General features: G+C 48.8%; 2 protein-coding genes across 3 annotated transcripts in view; one reads left to right on the top strand and one right to left on the bottom strand.

The window, feature by feature from the left end:
- The window catches only part of FANCD2 (FA complementation group D2), a 51,823-nt gene extending 43,278 nt beyond the window's left edge, over nt 1-8,545 (bottom strand). For both annotated transcript variants that reach the window (XM_035337638.1, XM_035337639.1), the window contains exons 1-6: nt 8,454-8,545; nt 7,032-7,166; nt 6,014-6,081; nt 5,110-5,213; nt 3,663-3,726; nt 179-231 (exon numbers count right to left, since the gene is read on the bottom strand). In XM_035337638.1, coding sequence (XP_035193529.1) covers nt 179-231; nt 3,663-3,726; nt 5,110-5,213; nt 6,014-6,081; nt 7,032-7,166; nt 8,454-8,520 — 491 coding nt within the window. In that variant the 5' untranslated portion in view covers nt 8,521-8,545. The remainder of the gene's footprint in view (nt 1-178; nt 232-3,662; nt 3,727-5,109; nt 5,214-6,013; nt 6,082-7,031; nt 7,167-8,453) is intronic.
- An 898-nt stretch (nt 8,546-9,443) lies between these two features.
- EMC3 (ER membrane protein complex subunit 3) lies at nt 9,444-13,416 on the top strand. The gene is made up of 8 exons (XM_035337640.1): nt 9,444-9,706; nt 9,781-9,838; nt 10,270-10,363; nt 11,058-11,162; nt 11,797-11,878; nt 12,047-12,126; nt 12,725-12,807; nt 13,161-13,416. Exons 1-8 carry the CDS (start codon nt 9,552-9,554, stop codon nt 13,287-13,289), a joined length of 786 nt encoding a protein of 261 aa, XP_035193531.1. The 5' UTR covers nt 9,444-9,551; the 3' UTR covers nt 13,290-13,416.
- Nucleotides 13,417-18,673: the final 5,257 nt, after the last annotated feature.

Genomic DNA, 18,673 nt, shown 5'->3' with positions numbered 1-18,673 from the left:
GCGCAATGAATCATAAGGTATGTCTGTAAGCTTCTATTAGCTTGTTTTCTGCTATATATATATATTTTTTTTAGGTAGATCATTTTAGGTACGTTTGAAATTGCAGTAGAAGTTAAACAGCTGGTAATTGTTCAGAAGAAGAAATTTCATTTCAAGTTAGAGGGAAAAGTATACTCACACATCAAAAAAGAATTCAGGGATCTTTTCCAACAACAGCGTTATGACAGCAGGCTAGAAGGAAGGCAAAAAGACAGCATTGGGATGATGATTTACCGCTTGTGCTGTGGCATTGCCACCAAAACTAACTTTTCACAAAAGCTGAAACACACAGGGAACAGAAGACTCAAAAGAAGAAAAATATTTCCTGTAAAAGAAATCTCTTCCCTGATGCCAGAGAGGAGACGCACAGCCTGCAAGGTGAAAAACACAACTGCAAGCTATATACATTATTTAACAGAAGCAGACCACGTGGGCAGAACTTACAATTCCTCTGGGCCAAACTCTGTCAGACCCAGAGTTGTTTTTCACCACACAAGAATCTAAAGCATCAACTTTAGATAGGTTTGAAAACTACCTACATGATCTCGCCATTTCCCTTGCAAGTCTGATTCTTTTTCCCCCTTTAATCCTGGCCCAAATGCAATTCTAAAAAACAAATGTATTTAAAATAAGAACTTGGAAAAAACATCTAGTTATAAGAGGATTTAAATCCACAGCTGTTCTCAGGTTTCTCGTGCCTTAGTGAGATGTCACCGTCAGCTCCGTATACGTGTCGATGCAACTTTTATACAACTTAACAGAACTTGTTATCATCAGCAATGCCTTGCAAAAACAACTATTTACTATTTCACAACTGTTAAGTACTATTTAAGCACCACCGCAGCACATTTTGCTTCACGTGTGTGGTTCTTTTATGGGGACGAGTACCGGCTCCCTGGAAGGCAGAACAGGAGCTTCGATTGCACTGCAGGGCTGAAATGAGTTGTCTTTGAAGCCACATATGGGAAAGGAAAAGACAGAAGGGGATGAAAAGAGAACCACGTCTTATTGCCTGGACATTACGGCACAAGGACAGCCCTTCACTTTCCCCTTCCTTGCCCCAGGACACGGCAGAGGAAGAGAAGACAAGCAAATACCCGTTGTCCTTTTCCACAACTGCCGTTAGCAGCTGCAGGAAGGGGAGATGACTGACACAAGAGGTGAGTGAACTGAGCTCCCTACTACACCCAAGGAAATCTTGGGAGGGCCTCTGTCCTTTCACATGGCTTGGTTCCTCGTAAGGCTTGTTCAGGGCTGTGATTTAATTAATTGAAAACTTTGGGTTAGAAGGGAAATTTGGAGTTCTCTGGTCTAAGTCTCTGCTTAAAACTCCATCATCATTAGATCACATTGCTCAGGGTCTCATCCATTTTTAAACACCTCCAAGATGTAAATACATTCTCCACAGTGGAAGTGGTTCAATTCTATCAGAACATCCCATCTTTAACTTGACTGTCATCTCTCACCCTGCCCCAGCCCACCTTTGAGAAGACTCTCTCTGTTTTCTCTACACCATGCAGCTGGGTAGCTGCAGACCGCACGACCTCCCTTAACTTTCTCGAGACTAAACAAGGACAGTTCCCGCTGTCTCTTCTGACATGCCGTGTGCTGCAGGCCCTAAGCAACTTTGTGTCCCTCAAGAAACAAGAAATTATAAAATCATTTGGGTTGGACAAGACCTCTAAGATCATCAATCTAACTATTAACCTAGCACCGCCAAGTCTACCACTAAAGCACATCCCCAAGCACCACATCTACACGTCTTAAATACCTCCAGGGACGGTGCCTCAAACGCTTCCCTGGGCAGCCTGCTCCCATGCCACAAAACCCCTTCTGTGAAGAATTTTTTCCTAACATCCAACTTAAACCTCCCCTGGTGCAACTTGAGGCCATTTCTTCTTGTCCCATTGCTTGTTGCACAGAGACCGACCCCCACCCTGCTACAACCTCCTCTGAGGTAGATGGAGAGAGCAGTAAGGTCTCCCTGAGCCTCCTTTTCTCTGTGCTACATAACCTCAGTTCCCTGTAGTGGGTTTATGTGACAAGGTTTTGGTAGCAGGGGGCCATAGGGGTGGCTTCTGTGAGAAGGATCTAGAAGCTGCCCCATGTTTGGTAAGGGCCCCACTGCTGACCAGAGCTGAGCCAGTAAGTGATGTTGTTTGCGCCTCTGTGAGAGCATATTTAAGACAGGAAAAAAAAAACGCTGCGCCACACAGCAGCTGGGAGAGTGAGAGGAGTGAGGAACAGCCTTGCAGGCGCCAAGGTCAGTGAAGAAGGAGGGGGAGAGGTGCTCCAGGTGCCGGAGCAGAAGTCCCCTGCGGCCTGTGGTGAGGACCATGGTGAAGCAGGATGTCCCCCTGCAGCCCATGGAGTACCACGGTGGAGCAGGGTTCCACGCTGCAGCCCGTGGAGGAGACCACGGTGGAACAGGTGGCCCTGCACCGATGGAGACTGCGGCCTGTGGAAGACCCCTGCCGGAGCAGATTCCGGGCCGGACCTGCAGCCCGTGGAGAGGAGACCACGCAGGAGCGGGTGACCTGGCAGGAGCTGCTGCCCGTGGGGGACCCAGGTTGGAGCAGTGTGCTCCCGAGGGATGGACCCCGTGGTACGGACCCATATCTGGAGCAGTTCTTGAAGAGCTGCTGCCTGTGGGAAGCCCACGCTGGATCAGTTCAGCAAGGACTGCATCCCGTGGGTGGGACCCCACAGCACAGGGGACGAGAGTGACCAAGAAGGAGCGGCAGAGAAGAATTTCTATAGACTGACCATAACCCCCATTCCCCCGTTCCCCTGCGCCGCTCGGGGGGAGGAGGTGGAACAGGGTGGATGGGGGGGGAAGGTGCTTTTGGTTTCTTTCCTTTGTTTCTCACTTCTCTAGCTCGTTCGTAATAGGCAATAAATCTTACTATCTCCCTATGCTGAGTCTGTTTTGCCCATCACAATAATTACTGCGCGATCTCCTCGTCCTTATCTCAACCCTTGAGCCCCTTTCATCGTATTTTCTCCCTGTTCCTCTTTGAGGAGGGGGAGTGAGAGAGCGGTTGTGGTGGAGCTCGGTCACCCATCCGAGCGAAACCATCACATTCCCTCACTCGCTCCTCATAAGACTCGCTTTCTAGACCCTTCACCAGCTTTATTGCCCTTCTCTGGGCTTGCTCCAGCACTTTGTCTTTCTTGTAGCGAGGGGCCCGAAACTGAACACAGTATTTGAGGTGCAGCCTCACCAGACCAAGGCACAGGGGGATGATCACCTCCCTGGTGTGCTGGCTGCACTATTCCTGACACAAGCCAGGGTGCCGTTGGCCTTCTTGGCCACCTGGGCACACTGCCGGCTCGTGTTCCGCAGGCTATCCACCAAGACCCACAGGGCCCTTTCCTCCAGGCAGCTTTCCAGCCACTCTGCCCCCAGCCTGGAGCACTGCATGGGGCTGTCGGGCCCCACTCGCAGGACCCGGCCCTTGGCCTTGTTGAGGCTCATACATTTGGCCTCAGCCCCTCGCTAACAGATGCTCTTCCAGATGCAGCCTCCTCTGCCTCACCACCAGTTCTACTAATCCTCTACTTACATAAACAAAAGGATCCCGAAATAAATCAGCACCACTGTAAAACTAAGGTGTACATACCTGTAAGATGTTAATTCCAAGAAGCAGTTTTATGAGGCTTTCACAATACGAGTGCACCAAAGTCCTGCAAGATGAGATTCCACAGTTGTAGTAAAAACATGAGAGTAATTCTTTCCAATACTTTTAAAAAAACAAAGAAAAAAAAAAAACATTTACAAAGACTTCCTTTGTATACCAAAGGCAGCCCCCAAACAGTAGATAATACAGCAGGAGTGTTAGTAAATACTCATTAACAGGTAACTGCAAGGAAATGAAACTTCAAAGACTTCTAAGAGAATTCTTTTAGAAGTGAAATATGAAAATTAATGGCTAGGTTTTAACGTCTTCCAATCCTAACTGTCTGTATTGGGTTTCCGGGGCAAGGTTTTAATAGCGGGGGCCTGCAGGGGTGCTCTCTGTGAGAAGCGTCCAGCACCTGCCCCGTGTCAGACAAGGGCCAGATTCAGCTGGCTCCAAAGGGACCCACTGCTGCCCAGAGCCGAGCCAATGGCGATGGCGTTTGCGCTTCTGTGAGAGCAGATTTAGGAAAGGGGAGGGGGAAACCTACTGAGCAGTAGATCTGGGGGGAGCTGCTGCCCATGGGGGACCCGTGCTGGAGCAGTTTGCTCCTGGGGGATGGACCCCGTGGGACAGAGCCGTGTGGGAGCAGTTCCTGAAGAGCTGCAGCCCGTGGGCAGCCCCCGCAGGCTCAGGTCGGGAAGGACCCCGCGGGGAGCAGGGGCAGAGAGGGACCCTGAAGGAGCCCTGCAGGCAGTGTCAGGGACTGACCACAGACCCCATTCCCCGTTCCCCTGTGCTGCTTCAGGGGATGAGGTGGAAGAGGGTGGATGGGGGGAGGTACTTTTAGTTTGCTTGTAGATTCTCACTGCTCTAGCTTGGTAGTAATAGGTAATAAATTACATTAATCTCCCTCTGCTGAGCCTGTTTTGCCCATGATAATAATAGTTGAGTGATCTCCCCGTCCTCATCTCAATCCTTGAGCCCTTTTCATTGTATTTTCTCCCCCTTTCCCTTTGAGGAGGTGGAGTGAGAGCAAATGCGGTGGAGCTCAGCTGCCCAGCTGAGTAAGACCACCACACCATCTCATACTTACATTTTCTGAGTGAGGATATAAAATATTTTAAAATATATGAAAGCCTACATGTTAAAAGAATTAAAGGACACTATATGCTGGTTGGAGATTCCCAGTGTCAAACCAAACTGGAGTTTTCAGCTGCCTTTGCCCTGAAATCAGCAGCTGTGTAAGAGAGAAGACATTTTTCCATAGGTGTCCAAAGGGGAAAACATTCAAACCAAAGAATGACAGGGTCTTTTGCGTAAGGCACAGGTCTTGTTACGTATCAGCTGGAGCTATGGCTTTTCCCTCCATTCCGCTCACTGTTGCACAACATTTTAGTAGAGACCGGCTCTGACTGAAAAGGAGAACAGAAAATACATTTTCCCTGACCTTGACCCCTCAGTCCGTATGGGAGCACATGGCAGAAGGCAGTTCTTGAACTGGTTTCTGTCCCTGATGTGAGATTCCAATCCACTGATAAACTGCTTCACAACCTGCAATGCAGAGACAGATTATTCACTTCCTGAGAAGATGCCCTCATCAACTGCTGGCTTTTAGGATGCACTTTGTGAGCAGACGATGAAAACAGGAAAGAGGTTTCCTATCCAGCTAGCCAGGGAGCTAGAATTTGTCATAGAAGAAATGCTGGATAATCTGTAGCCTCAACTAAAAGCAAACACTGGTTGGTTTACAAAATAATTCTAAAGCAATAGTCTCTCACTTCACCTTGATTTAACCTGGCTTCCCCCACCTTCCTGTTCAGCTGAGACAGCAACATTTAATGTGCCAAGAACTGCAGCCAAAAACATTTGCAGGATTCAAATCACTGGCCTCAGGACATTCACGCTGGGTTTGTTGCTGGAGACAAGCACCAAATCTCGACAGTTTTAACACTGCCAGCTCCCAGCTAACACAAAACCAAGCTTCCACTGGAAAAGTTAAGCAAGCTACCGTGCTCTCTTAAGAGTCTGTTTATTGAATAATGTTGCCAGTGAATTACTTTGACGAGGCATGGTGCTGGATATGCAGCAGTTGTGCTTTGAATTACGAAAAACCAATCTCAGAGCAAACACATCAGGGTTGGTAACAGAGGTACGTGCTGGTCGTTACCTCGTGCCTAACTGTTCAGAAGAACAATGAGACCAAAAGGCTGGGATGATGGCATTGAGAGAAACAGCAAGTTCTGCATGCTTCTGTACAAGACCAGCAGAGAAAGGCAGCTGCATCTGTGCCTTTTGCTACACAGTAAACAGCTTTAAATCTGGCTCCTGCCAAAGCACAGGCAGTTACTTACGCCTGGGTAAGTCGGGTGCTTCTCTAGAGTCAGGCGGAGCTTCTTCTGGAAAGCCATTTGATCTACAGCTAAGGAGAAAGTTTACAGAGAATAAAGAATCAGATGTATTTTAGCCATACAACACTGCGCTAACAGCTACACTAGCTACAAGCTCTCAGGATCATCCACCGTTATTTCTGCATTTGCTCTGTCGAGAATTCCAGCTAGCAAAAGCCCGAGTGGTATTACCTACCGCGTGTGCTCTCTCCGCTCTGGGCTGAGGGTAGCTAGTAGCACTAACAAGGCTTGATACACAAACTCCTACATTTTTTGGCACTTAAAAATCCATTCCAGACAGAATGAGGGGCCAAAGAAGTGGAGGAAGAATCCCCAGGCTTTTTTTTTCTGTCCTTAGGAGGCAACCTGATCCTTGCCAAATGTGCAACCCAAAAATCCCTTTGCCTAACGTAACAGAGCAGCCATCTTCCAGCAAAATCAGTCCTGTAGCCGCAAAGTTCATTCATGTGACACAGCGTGTAACGTCACACAGATAAACCACTGCAGCGGCCCTGCCATCCTAAAGAGGCCTTCCTCTGCTCAAACCCACTGCAGCAATGGAGGCAGTACAGCTTCACTGTCTCATAGAGGCGAAACACGGAAAACCCCGTGAAGCAATTCAACTTTCTGCGTAGACCATGACTAGGGTGAAGCAGCTCCATCCAAAAAGGTCAGACTGTAAATACAGATGCAGTCTAATCTCATCCCATATACCTCCAATCATCTCTCAGAAGTCTTTTGACTTGACATGTAGCCACTCAAAAAGCAGGCGTAATGTTTAAGAGATGCGCTCAGTTAGGCAGGAGCCGTGCAATTCAAGAAGTATATGACAAAGAAGAGTCCCGATGAGAGTTTCTTTGAAGTTTCAAACAAGCTCGTTCAAGCATTTCTTACTCTGCAAGTAACAAGCGTCTTTACTTTGTAACAGTCATCTTTGCAGGCTTTAAGATACAAAGAAAAAGAACAAGTGTTAAATCCATACCTATTTCATTCTGCCCTTCCCCAGCTTTCAGTATAATTCCGGATGTTCTAAGGAGCTCTTCAAATACTCCCTCACTCTCCAGTCCGCCTTGGGCAGAGGCCTTTTCCTTATCAGAAGCCCGTGACTTCTTTGTTTCTGAGAAAACAAGACAAGCTACATCAAATTATCGTGCAAAAGAGTAGCAGGGAACTTCCATAAAAAGAACTAATTCAAAATTAACCTTCTCGTAAGAAATTACAGGAACACAGGAATACATTTATGGGACCAGAGCAGCAAGCAACACCGTGAGGCTCTGTTTGACAGCAGGCATTAGCTAACCCAAACACCAACGCAGAGATCCCACAGTCACCCCTGCAGCGTGACACCACAAAGGAACATTTTTTAACTACCACTTTTAGCGCTCCGCAACCAAAGGCAGAAAGACGTACTTTTGATGCCGTACTCCCAGGCGAGACATATCTGCTACCAAATTACAAGCTGCACAATACTAGAATCATACTTCCCTCTGGCCTGGAAAGCACAAATTTAATTTAGGTTCTTCCACTACACTTAGGGATCATGCTAATGCAAAAAAGTATCTTCCCTCTAGCTAAGTGGAGAGGTTATTTTGGTTTCAGAGGTATCATTTTTTGATCAAATGTGGTTAGTTTGCAAAAAGCCAAGGTGCTGAAGCTTCAGGTGATTGGCGTTGATCAAAGGTACAAGAACAGAGGCACTAATAAAAGATATGGCACTGCTTTAGTGTTATTTTACTGTGATTCTGTTGGGAGGAAGGAGTTAAAAGTGGAAGATTGTTGAGGGGGATGGGATCAGAACTAAAGACTGGCAAGGAGGATTGTAAATATGTACAAATGACCTTGCAGCTGGGAATGTGTAAAGTCTGGGGAGTAGTAGTGTAGGAAAGCACATAAATTGTACCTGCTGCTGTTTGTGCCCTGGGTATTTGGCAAGTAGCACATCTGCGTATAATAGAGGTGTTTGGCAGGCTCAAAGGCATCCTATCAGACGCACTTGAGCTGCCAACCTCGGTAAAGAGAGGATCAAACAAGCACGGTGAGGATGACACCATGTTGTTAAAAACTGTGCCTGTGTGAACCCTGGATAAACAGATGCCAGCTGGAGGCAGTGATCTAGCACAGCCTGAGCTCGGCAACGCCTGCATCCCTGCTGGATGTTGCTCCAGGAGTCCTCTGGTTGGTGAGGTGATGGGAATTAATCCACCCTTTGCATTTTAGCCGTGTGCCTGTGGTTGTTCCTGCTGCCTGCCTGCGCTGCGTCACACAGCTTCATAAAACAACAGTAAAATTAACAGTTAGCTACTGAGATTATCAAACTGCCATTATGGCCTGTCCTGTCTCCCTTGGAGCTGCTGCCACTACCAGCGGGTTTCCAGTTCTTGTAAGATTACGCCTGAGCACCTACTTGGCAAGTCTGGTTTTGAGTTCTCTCCAGAAACATCAGGTTTTGACAATTTCCGTTTCGAAACCATGGTAACAAATCGTTTGGTGTCACCTATAAGAAATCAGGAAAAAAAGACAAGTGAGTAAAGGAGATATAGCTTTAATTCAGAAGAAAATGTGACTTTAATTCAGATTTTTTTAATGCAACTGTAGAATGGACTAGTGAATAGTGAAGCAAAACGCTCTGGAAATATAACTTCCACAGGAAGGCAGATTGCCTGGCTGACCGGTATCACACTGCGTTCTGCTGCTGTACAGGTTAGGATTTTAGAGCTTGTCATATTTAAGCAGCAGGTCACATTTTCTCCAAAATCCCTAAAACAAGGTCCGCGTTTCCTCCAGACGCTGTACAAATTAGGCAGCTAGTTAAACCTAGGTCTCCGATGTAACGCAGCGGCCTTGGCGCGGCCTCGGATACGGTTTAGTGGGGACTGTTAGTGTTAGGTCAGAGGTTGGACTTGATGATCTTGAGGTCTCTTCCAACCTAGAAATTCTGTGATTCTGTGTGATTCTGCACCCAGAGGGCTGCGAGCTCCGTGCGTGTGAGCCCAGCCAGGTGAGGTGGCCGCAGGCAGGCCTCCAAGGCCGCAGGGCGAGCACAGCGCAGCCCTCCGCCGGGCCCGCGCTCTCCTGGCGGGGCTTGGAAGGAGCCGAATAAACCCTGCCTCACCGCCAGCGGGTACGAAGGGGGGAAAGAGCTGAAAGCGAGGGCCCGCGCGGTGAGGAACCCGTCCCTAACTGACGAAATTACGCAAAGTGCCTCGCGACACGCGGGTACCTCGCGACGCGGGGTGCCTCGGGGCCCACGGGTGCCGCGCGGTACCTCACGGCCCGCGGTGCCTCGGCGCAGCGCCGGGAGCTGGGGGGGGAGCGCGCGGCGGCCGCGGGCCCTGCGGCGCCTCACGGCTCGAGCTTCCCGCCAACGGCGCGCGGCGACGTCCTTCCGGCGGGAGGCGGAAGCGGAAGCTGGGAGCGGAGCGGCGGCGGCGGCCGGAGGCCGAGCGGGAGCCGGGAGGAGGCCGGGGCCGGGGCCGGGGCCGGGGCCGGGCCCGGTGCCGGGATGAGCGAGCCCGAGCTGCTGCTGGACTCCAACATCCGGCTATGGGTGGTGCTGCCCATCGTCTTCATCACCTTCTTCGTGGGGATGATCCGGCACTACGTCTCCATCCTGCTGCAGAGCGACAAGCGGCTCACGCAGGAGCAGGTGTCCGACAGGTCAGGGTCAGGGCCCGGCCCCGGCCCCTTCCCGTCCCTCCCCTCCCTTCCCTCACCACAGATCTCTTTTGCAGCCAAGTCCTGATCCGGAGCAGGGTCCTGCGGGAAAATGGGAAATACATCCCCAAGCAGGTACGGAGGGGCAGGGGCAGCCTCGCGTCTCACAGCACGGATCAGCCGCTCGTGCTCGCTCGGTTGCTGACAAATGCTACATACAGCGAAATCTGTGAGGCAGGCTGTGGGAATAACAATGTCAGGTATACCGGGATTGGTTCCGAGCTAACAGAAACTCTGCACAAAGTGCCAGAAGGTCTTTATTTGATGTAGATTATTTCTAAGAGAATTCTGTCTTGGAAATATTTCAAGGCTTTCAGAGAGACAGAGCTAGTACTCAGGGTTCAGGGAAACGTTAAAGAAGAGCTTTAAGGCATACATTTAGTAAAGTACCTGAGAATAAAAAGATTTAATCAAATAGCTCGTAATGTGTCTAAAGGAGCAAGAAATAACCTTCTCCTCCTTTTGTTTCTTACGGTGCTACTGGCGTTGGCTTTTTTTTTCTCCAGTCTTTCCTGACTCGGAAATACTACTTTAATAACCCAGAGGATGGATTCTTTAAGAAAACAAAAAGAAAGGTAGTGCCTCCTTCACCGATGACAGGTATGTTAAGGTACAGGGAACATAACTGGGCAGAAAACGTGTAACTTGCCGCCAAGGTAGCAAGGCGAGCCACCCTAGCAAAGAGCTCAGTGAACGTGAGGGTCTCGGGGTGGGATCGGAGGGCTGGGTGAGGGGGAGGGAGATCGCTCCCCTCGGCAGCAGCATGTTGGGTCACTTCATTTTGTTCCAAGGCACTTCACGTCTGCCTGCAGCCTCTCAGAAGACCATGACTGTCATGGTGCTGCTGGAAATGGGAGGTCCTGCATGTTACACAGAAGTACTTAGAGTGATGTCTGTATATTACACAGAATATCTAGGTTGGAAGAGACCTCAAGATCATCAAGTCCAACCTCTGACCTAACACTAACAGTCCCCGCTAAACCATATCCCCATGTTCTCCTGTCGTTTTTTTTTGTTTCTGGCACCAGCTCCAGCAGGACCTTCTCTAAACTGATATAACTCATGAACATGGCCCAAAATGTAAAGAGCAAACCAGCTGCCTTGTTCATTATCACTCTTCTAGCTAAACAGTATTGCAGAGGGATCCATTAATTTCAGAGATAAGGAGCAAGGGACGGGGTCATACACAGCAGGGACCGCAAGATGCTTTCATCAGCAGCCACTGCTACAGTGTGCTGCTCATTTGCCTTTAATGTGATACACTCCCACATTACGTTAAATCTTTTAATTACAGATCCTACCATGTTGACAGATATGATGAAAGGGAACGTAACCAACGTTCTGCCCATGATCCTCATTGGTGGTTGGATCAATATGACATTTTCAGGATTTGTCACAAGTAAGTGTGCGGTGTAGCACAGCCCGGGGGTCTGGCCGTGCTGGGTGATGGCCTCTTGGGTCTGGGCTCCATCAAAAACTTCATCTGGGGTGGGAGCAGCTGGCTTTGTCTTCATGGCACTGCTGCTGTTTGCTCTGTGAAGTGCATTGACTTGCTGGCCCCACTGTAAAGCACAGAAGGTTGTTTTCAGGGTGCCAGACATGATCGCAAAGAAAACAGCCTGGACTTCCAGTTGCTGTAAAGGATTTTCCTCTGAACATGTCCAGGCAGTCCATTACCGTGCAATGCAGAGTAGCAGAGTATACAAAACAAATACTCCATCAAATTCAGAGTTGTTTTTTTTGTTTGTTTGTTTTTCCCTTACTATTTCTGTGGTAGCTGTTTCATTCAGAAAAGAGATTCCCCTTAACAGTCTCTGAAACAGCTGTGGTAGGTTGGCTGCCTGTTCATGCTTTGAAAGACTCCATATTGAAGTCAATATTTGAATTACAGCCTTTCTGAAAGTATTTGTTACTGTACGCATTACCTTCAGCCTCCATTAGATTCAATGAATGAAACCTCTGTTGGCTCTGCAATTTGTTCTGCAGTTACCTCGTGTTGCTTTGTGAAACTGGGCTCTTTTTTTGTCCTGCAGCCAAGGTTCCGTTTCCTCTGACGCTGCGTTTTAAGCCAATGTTACAGCAGGGAATTGAACTGCTCACTTTAGATGCATCCTGGTAAGCGCGTCTCCTCCACGAGCAAGGCTGAATGTTTATTTGGAGCACTGGGTGCAGTACTAACCCCTGAGTAACCTGTGCATGCTTCTGAAATAAGGTCACGAGCCACACGTCCCATGCACAGGCGGCATTGAACTGAAATCAGACGTGCTTATTCTGATTTCTCAGGGTGAGCTCTGCTTCCTGGTACTTCCTGAATGTGTTTGGACTCAGAAGCATTTATACCCTCATCCTGGGCCAAGATAATGGTAAGACAGCGTCATTTCTGTGAAAGGAGCTGGCTTCTCCTTCCACTGGATGACTTGTGGGGGAGGATGGGGAAGGATTTCTACATTTCCAACCAAAAAGCTCTTCAAAGCTTCTCTCACTTCTTTGGGATCACTCTCCACTGGCTAGGTTTGATATCACCTGCAGCAGTTACGCAGATCTTTTTGCACCAGCCCTTGGCTAACTGCTTGTAAACTTCCTTGGTAATTAACCTGTGCTTTTCTTCTCATCAAATTGGTGCGTGGAAACTTTGATGTTGTGTTTGTTTTTGTTTCTAGCAAGGATCGATTTTAAGGAAGGCTGCAATGATTGTTTCTTGTTAGATGCAAGGCAAGACGGTTATGGAGAACGTAGAAGACCATATTTTCCTCTATCTGTCTGCCTATTTTTAGTTAATTTAGCTAAGATACAAGGAATGGGGACAAAATAGCTTGTGAGAAGCTGCACTAGGAAGTTAATGTTGTATTCCGGGGATTTGTGCAACCTTCCAGTCTTTAGGAAGAAGCCAGCCTGGTGGCACTATACTCCAAGCAGTCCTGCTTAAGTAAATAAAAATGAACCTCTCATTTCTTTTTGTAGCTGCGGATCAGTCTAGGGTGATGCAAGAACAAATGACAGGCGCAGCAATGGCCATGCCAGCAGATACTAACAAAGCATTTAAGGTACAGTATTTCCACCTGCATCTCTCTTTGCTGTGAATTTACAAGATTGCAGGCAATGCGCAACTCCTCCTCTCCCCCTGTCAAGCAAGGGAATTGTTCTGGATTCCTGTTCCTAAAATTAGAGGTGACAACTGATGAGGTGTATGGAAGTCTGACAGGGCCATAGTACCCTGAAGCAAACGTGCTTAGACAACCATACCTGATGAGGCAGTCATTCCTGATTTCAAAAAAATTCACATGCCTTTTTCACATGACTTTTTCTTAGTTATTGTCTAACGTGTACAGAAAGTGCTGACAACCACTTTCATACTAAGTGGCCTTTCTTTCCCTGTCTGTGTTTAATGTCAATGAAGACGGAATGGGAAGCTTTGGAATTGACTGATCATCAGTGGGCCTTAGAAGATGTAGAAGAAGAGCTCATGGCAAAAGACCTCCACTTTGAAGGCATGTTTAAGGAAGAACTACAGACCTCCATCTTCTGAATTTGAGAGTATGCTGTTGGATCTTCTTGTAAAAGGCATTTGAAAAGAAAGGTTATGTAAAACCATAATGTATTTTAGCAAAGCTGAAAATAAAAGAAACACCATGTTCAGTACTGCGGTTACGTAACTCAGGCCCAAGTATGATATAGTGGAGCCAAAGGGTCTCAGGGTGGGTTTCTAGCTGTTGTCTTACTCTTCCTGGGCTACATCTGCTTTAGGAAGAAAGGGAAATTTCTAATTCCAGTACAAAAACAACCAACTTAATTAAGGTATTGAAAATTTCTTGAGACTGAAAAAAAAAAACCTAGTACCTGTACTTCTGGATGTATCTGTTTAAAGAGCTTTGTAGCCAGTTGTCTTTTGAACAAGACAGCATCACATGAACAACTCAAACCTGGCTGATGTGTTATCTAACATCTTCAGTAGCAGCTTGAGGTTTCAGTTTTTTGAAGTGTTGGTTGTCCTTCCTATTTATAAAGGGGATACCTCTTTTCCTCTTACATCTTTTTCCCTCTTACAATAATTGTGGTTTGATGCTTTCTCAGAAGAAAACAAAAGCATGAATAAGAATTTTTCTGAAAGAGGGCTTTTTTTTTTTTTCCCCTGCTAAGAGAGGGCAATAAAGCAACTTCTGCTAGACTATTGCTCTGACAATTAAGAGCTAACCTACAATTTATGACCAGTAACTGTGACAGAGAAAGCTCTGCTATTTGTACCTTGTGTGACTGGCAGGCTAAGCATTACTTCTCTTTTGGTAAGAGAGAGTTCTGTACAACAATGTAGAACTGAAAAGAGACATCCCCTTTACCACTAGTGGCTCTCACAGGGGCTTTTCTAGCACCTGTTGCTGGCTGAGCTACCCCCTCCAGCGTGAGAAGAGGGAGTAGTCACTTTTGCCCCAAGATTTCCAGGTGTGATGGAGGAAAACTGGTCAATTAATTAGGTTCGTTTGCAGACATGTTAACTGTAATGGGCTAAATAGCCTACAAAGCACCTCTGAATCCAGCTGGCCTCTGAAAAAAAGCAGAGGCTTGGACTTTAAATTCAGAACGGAAAGCATACACACCAGCCTCCAAGCAAAACATCACCTGTGTGTAGCAGGAGCCTGGTGAGCTGCTCACAGGGAGTCCCACCCAGCAGCACCACTTATGTCCCCCAAGCCCATGCCGAGGGCCCCTGGCACATCCCATGGGAAAAGGAATTGCAGACGCCCACCTCTCACTCATGCACCACAAAAAAGACACCTGGTCTCCACCGAAGCACGGAGTATTTTCAGAGTACTGACCCACGCAGCCCCACGGGACAGCCAGGCCCTGTGACGAGCAGTACCCCCTCAGGGACCCCAGGCTTCTCCCAGATCACACCAAGGTGGTGGTGGTGACCCCGTGGCTGATACCCACCAGGCAGGGGAACCCAGCCTGCGATTACAGCCCACCCCCTCTTACCTCTCTCCCTGAGCACACTGTCAGGACAGGAAGATCCTCCACACTTGCACACAGCAAAGCATGGCACAGCCCACCTTCATCTCTGATCCAAACCTGCACCAAGGTTCCCACCAAGGTTCCCCAGTGCTGCAGAATCCCATCAGCTTCCTTTTGCCCCGGTCAGTTTGCTGGTGGACACACTCGTGGTGGCCATACAGGCAACTTTTGGCTCCCCTTCCACTGCTTTTGTTCCTGGCTCCTCAGAGGGCTTTGGGGAGCAGAGGCAGAGGAGGCACTTCTGTGCACACGTAGCAAACACACAGGCTGTTTTCCCATTTATTTCTTGTTTCCCAAGCACCTTTACAAGCACCTCACAACTCCCCACTGAGACAGCCCCACAGACCCTCACGCCTGACACACCAGCAGAAGGATGTACGAGCACGCTGGAGTGCCCTGTAGCCCCTGGTCCAGTTATTTATTGGGCTAGGTGTGGAAAATAAACACTGATCTTGTTTTAAGCCTCCTAAGCTGATCACCTTTTTGAACTGGGAGGAACAAGGAGAAGCTGTTCCTGGCTCGTGTATTTCGGAGCCAGAACTGAGCACTGCAGGAGCTCCTCAGCTGTCTCTTCCCCAGGGTGAAGAGTGCTGACCTGGGGAGATGTTTCTTAAGCAGAAGTTGCCGTAACTGCGGCTGATGTTTCTTCCCTTTTTATTTTGGCTCCTTTGATTTGGGATGAACAAAACAGGAGCTGAGCCAGGACTGAGACACAACCCATTTGCTGTTTTTAGCAAAATCATTTCCTCTCCTGTTAAGAGTCGTAGCGCTGAGACATTCTCTGCCTCAGAGATTTCTTTCCAGAACACTGCAGCTCTGCTGGCAGCACTAGTGTTTCAGGTCATTCCCCATGCCCCACCCCCAGTCTTTATTTTGTAATAGGGAATTTCATCTTGTTTCATGCCTGTGGCATTCTCGCATGAGATCCCTGCAAGCCCATGCACTGATATGGAATACTGAATACCTCCACATCAGAAATCCGCCAGTGTGCTCTCCCTTCTTCAATGTCAAAGGACACAGACCAGTACAGGGTTTTGCCACTGACCTCTGCTATCACATAAAACTTACCCTGTCCTCCACTTTCTGGTTTTGGATCATTTTTCTTCCAGGCAACCTCCCCGTTGCATAGGAATTTGATCGGTCTATATTCCCTTTCTCAGGGTTTTCCTCCCTCCCTCATTTCCCAAAACACCGTCCTGTTCCACTGAAGAGAAACACGCAGCCTCGCGTTCCTCTGGAGCCACAGATGGTCACAAGGAGTTTCATGCCGTGCTTTGATGGTCAGCATTTCACAGCGAAACCCAGGACCTGGTCTTCTACATCAAGGTTCTTCTAACCCTCTCTGGGGCTCCAGCTAAGACCAAGCTCCTCAGCACCACGTGAAGACTATCAGCTGTCCTCCCGAATCCCCCTGGCAAAGCAGGGTGGGCTGCGCGGCCTCACGCTACTGCGGCACCAGGCATCCCCACAAACCAGCAGCTGTCCAACCTGTGCTTCAGGTCACTTAATGAAAGCAGAAAAAAAAAAACACAACCAAAGCCAGTTTCAGTGCAAACCACTCTTTAATTTTCCTCTTTGTACAATAGAGCCAGCCACTTACAAAGTGCTAGTCTAAAAAACAGGTCTGGTATTACAGAAGACACACACCAGCCTAAGCCCATCAGCTCAGAGTCAGAGAAGGTAAGAGCTGGGCCACTTTTTCTGCAGTACAACAGAGTCTGTTCAGCATCTGAGCATCAGATTTAGCCCCACTGACACATTTCTTAGTGTCAGCACAGAAAAGGAGGTAAAGAGGAGAACAAAGGCTATTTCAGATAGATCTTTCCTTTAAAAAGGTCTTTTAATCCCCTTTCCTCTCCTCCCCATTTTGGAATGCCCACGTGACTTTCTCTCAGGGTAAAACTAACAACAATGCTGATCAGAGTAATTCAGTGCAGTGCTACAGCTTAAAATTTGATTTTTGGATGCTCCCCTCAGGAACGAGGAAAAGAACAGAAATAAAATATTAAGAGTTGTAAAAATCCCAAACAACCCAAAAAAACAGAACAGCAGAAGCAAATAAACAATTCTGAACTCTAAACTCAAATTTCAATGCTTTAAAAGCAAAATTATCACAGAATCACAGAATAGTCTAGGTTGGAAGAGACCTCCAAGATCACCGAGTCCAACCTCTGACCCAACACTAACAAGTCCTCCACTAAACCATATCCCTAAGCTCTACATCTGAATGTCTTTTAAAGACCTCCAGGGATGGTGACTCAACCACTTCCCTGGGCAGCCCATTCCAGTGATTAACAACCCTTTCAGTAAAGAAGTTCTTCCTAAGATCCAACCTAAACCTCCCCTGGCGCAACTTTAGCCCATTCCCCCTCGTCCTGTCACCAGACACGTGGGAGAACAGACCAACCCCCACCTCGCTACAGCCTCCTTTCAGGTACCTGTAGAGTGCAATAAGGCTGCCCATGAGCCTCCTCTTCTCCAGGCTGAAAAATCCCAGCTCTTAACCCAATGAAGTGTACGCCAGTCCAAGCCAAGAGCAGCCAGTTTCTTGAGGAGAATGCTGTGGGAAACAGTGTCAAAAGCCTTGCTGAAGTCAAGGTAGACCACATCCACAGCCTTTCCCTCATCCACCCAGCGCGTCACTTTGTCATAGAAGGAGATCAGGTTCGTCAAGCAGGACCTGCCCTTCATAAACCCATGCTGACTGGGCCTGATCGCCTGCTTGCCCTGCAAGTGCCGCATGATGACATCCAAGATAATCTGCTCCATGAGCTTCCCTGGTACTGAGGTCAAACTGACAGGCCTGTAGTTCCCCGGGTCAGTCCTCCGGCCCTTCTTGTAGATGGGCGTCACATTTGCTAGCCGCCAGTCAACTGGGACCTCCCCCGATAGCCAGGACTGCCGATAAATGATGGTAAGCGGCTTGGCCAGCACCTCTGCCAGTTCTCTCAGCACCCTCGGGTGGATCCCATCCGGCCCCATCGACTTGTGTACATCCAAATGCTGTAGCAGGTCGCCAACCATTTCCTCGTGGATTGTGGGGGCCACATTCTGCTCCCCATCCCCTCCCACCAGCTCAGGGTACTGGGCATCCAGAGAACAACTGGTTTTGCTGTTAAAGACTGAGGCAAAGAAGGCGTTAAGCACCTCAGCTTTTTCCTCATCTCTGGTTATTAAGTTTTCCCCCGCATCCAGTAAAGGTTGGAGATTTTCCTTAGTCCTCCTTTTGGGCCTCAAACCTGTTGTATAAGGGCACCTGGGAAGGTAGGGCAGGCGGTGGGGGGAGTTTCCTGCAACGCCGAGCAGGGACCTGTCTCCACTCCTCCTCAACTCCTAGGTCCCCTCTCTCTGCCCGACAGTGACTGGGCAGGGGGTCCACCCCCATCTGGGGAGCCTCCCCCCGGTGCCTCTCCTTCAGGCCTTGCAGGGAGTTGCTCCACCAGTCTATCTCCCGCTCGCACTCCCTGATGGCCCTCAACCTCTCCACCTCCTCCTTGAGCTCTGCCACCAGGCGGACCAGGTCGCCCACCTGCTCGCACCTCACACACAGTATCTCTGCCTCCCTCAGATGGCAGCAGCAGGCTCTGGCACTCCCTGCACCCAGAGACCTGCACTGCCGCATTTCTGAGCGGGCACTCCGTCTGGGTGCCTACAGACTTTCTAGCGCAAGCTCCCTGCCTAGCGAGGACCATAGCGGCCTAGCTGCTGGTCGAAAGCCGCCGGCTGAGGTGTTCTTAGGGGCAGGGGATCGCTCTGCCCCCCCTGCTCGCACTGCCGCGCCCCGCCCTGGTCGCCGCGCTCCCGGTCGCAGCTTTTGAACGGCCGGGGAGGGGGCGCTGCGGGCTCCGCCTACGCCTCGTCAGCGGCCCTCACCAGGGCTGCCGGGCCGTGGCGGCTCCCCCG

Source organism: Oxyura jamaicensis, chromosome 12, assembly GCF_011077185.1.
Source record: "Oxyura jamaicensis isolate SHBP4307 breed ruddy duck chromosome 12, BPBGC_Ojam_1.0, whole genome shotgun sequence".
Lineage (NCBI taxonomy): Eukaryota > Metazoa > Chordata > Aves > Anseriformes > Anatidae > Oxyura > Oxyura jamaicensis.
Note: the sequence above shows the minus strand (reverse complement) of the source record. Positions and strands in the feature narration are given on the sequence as shown.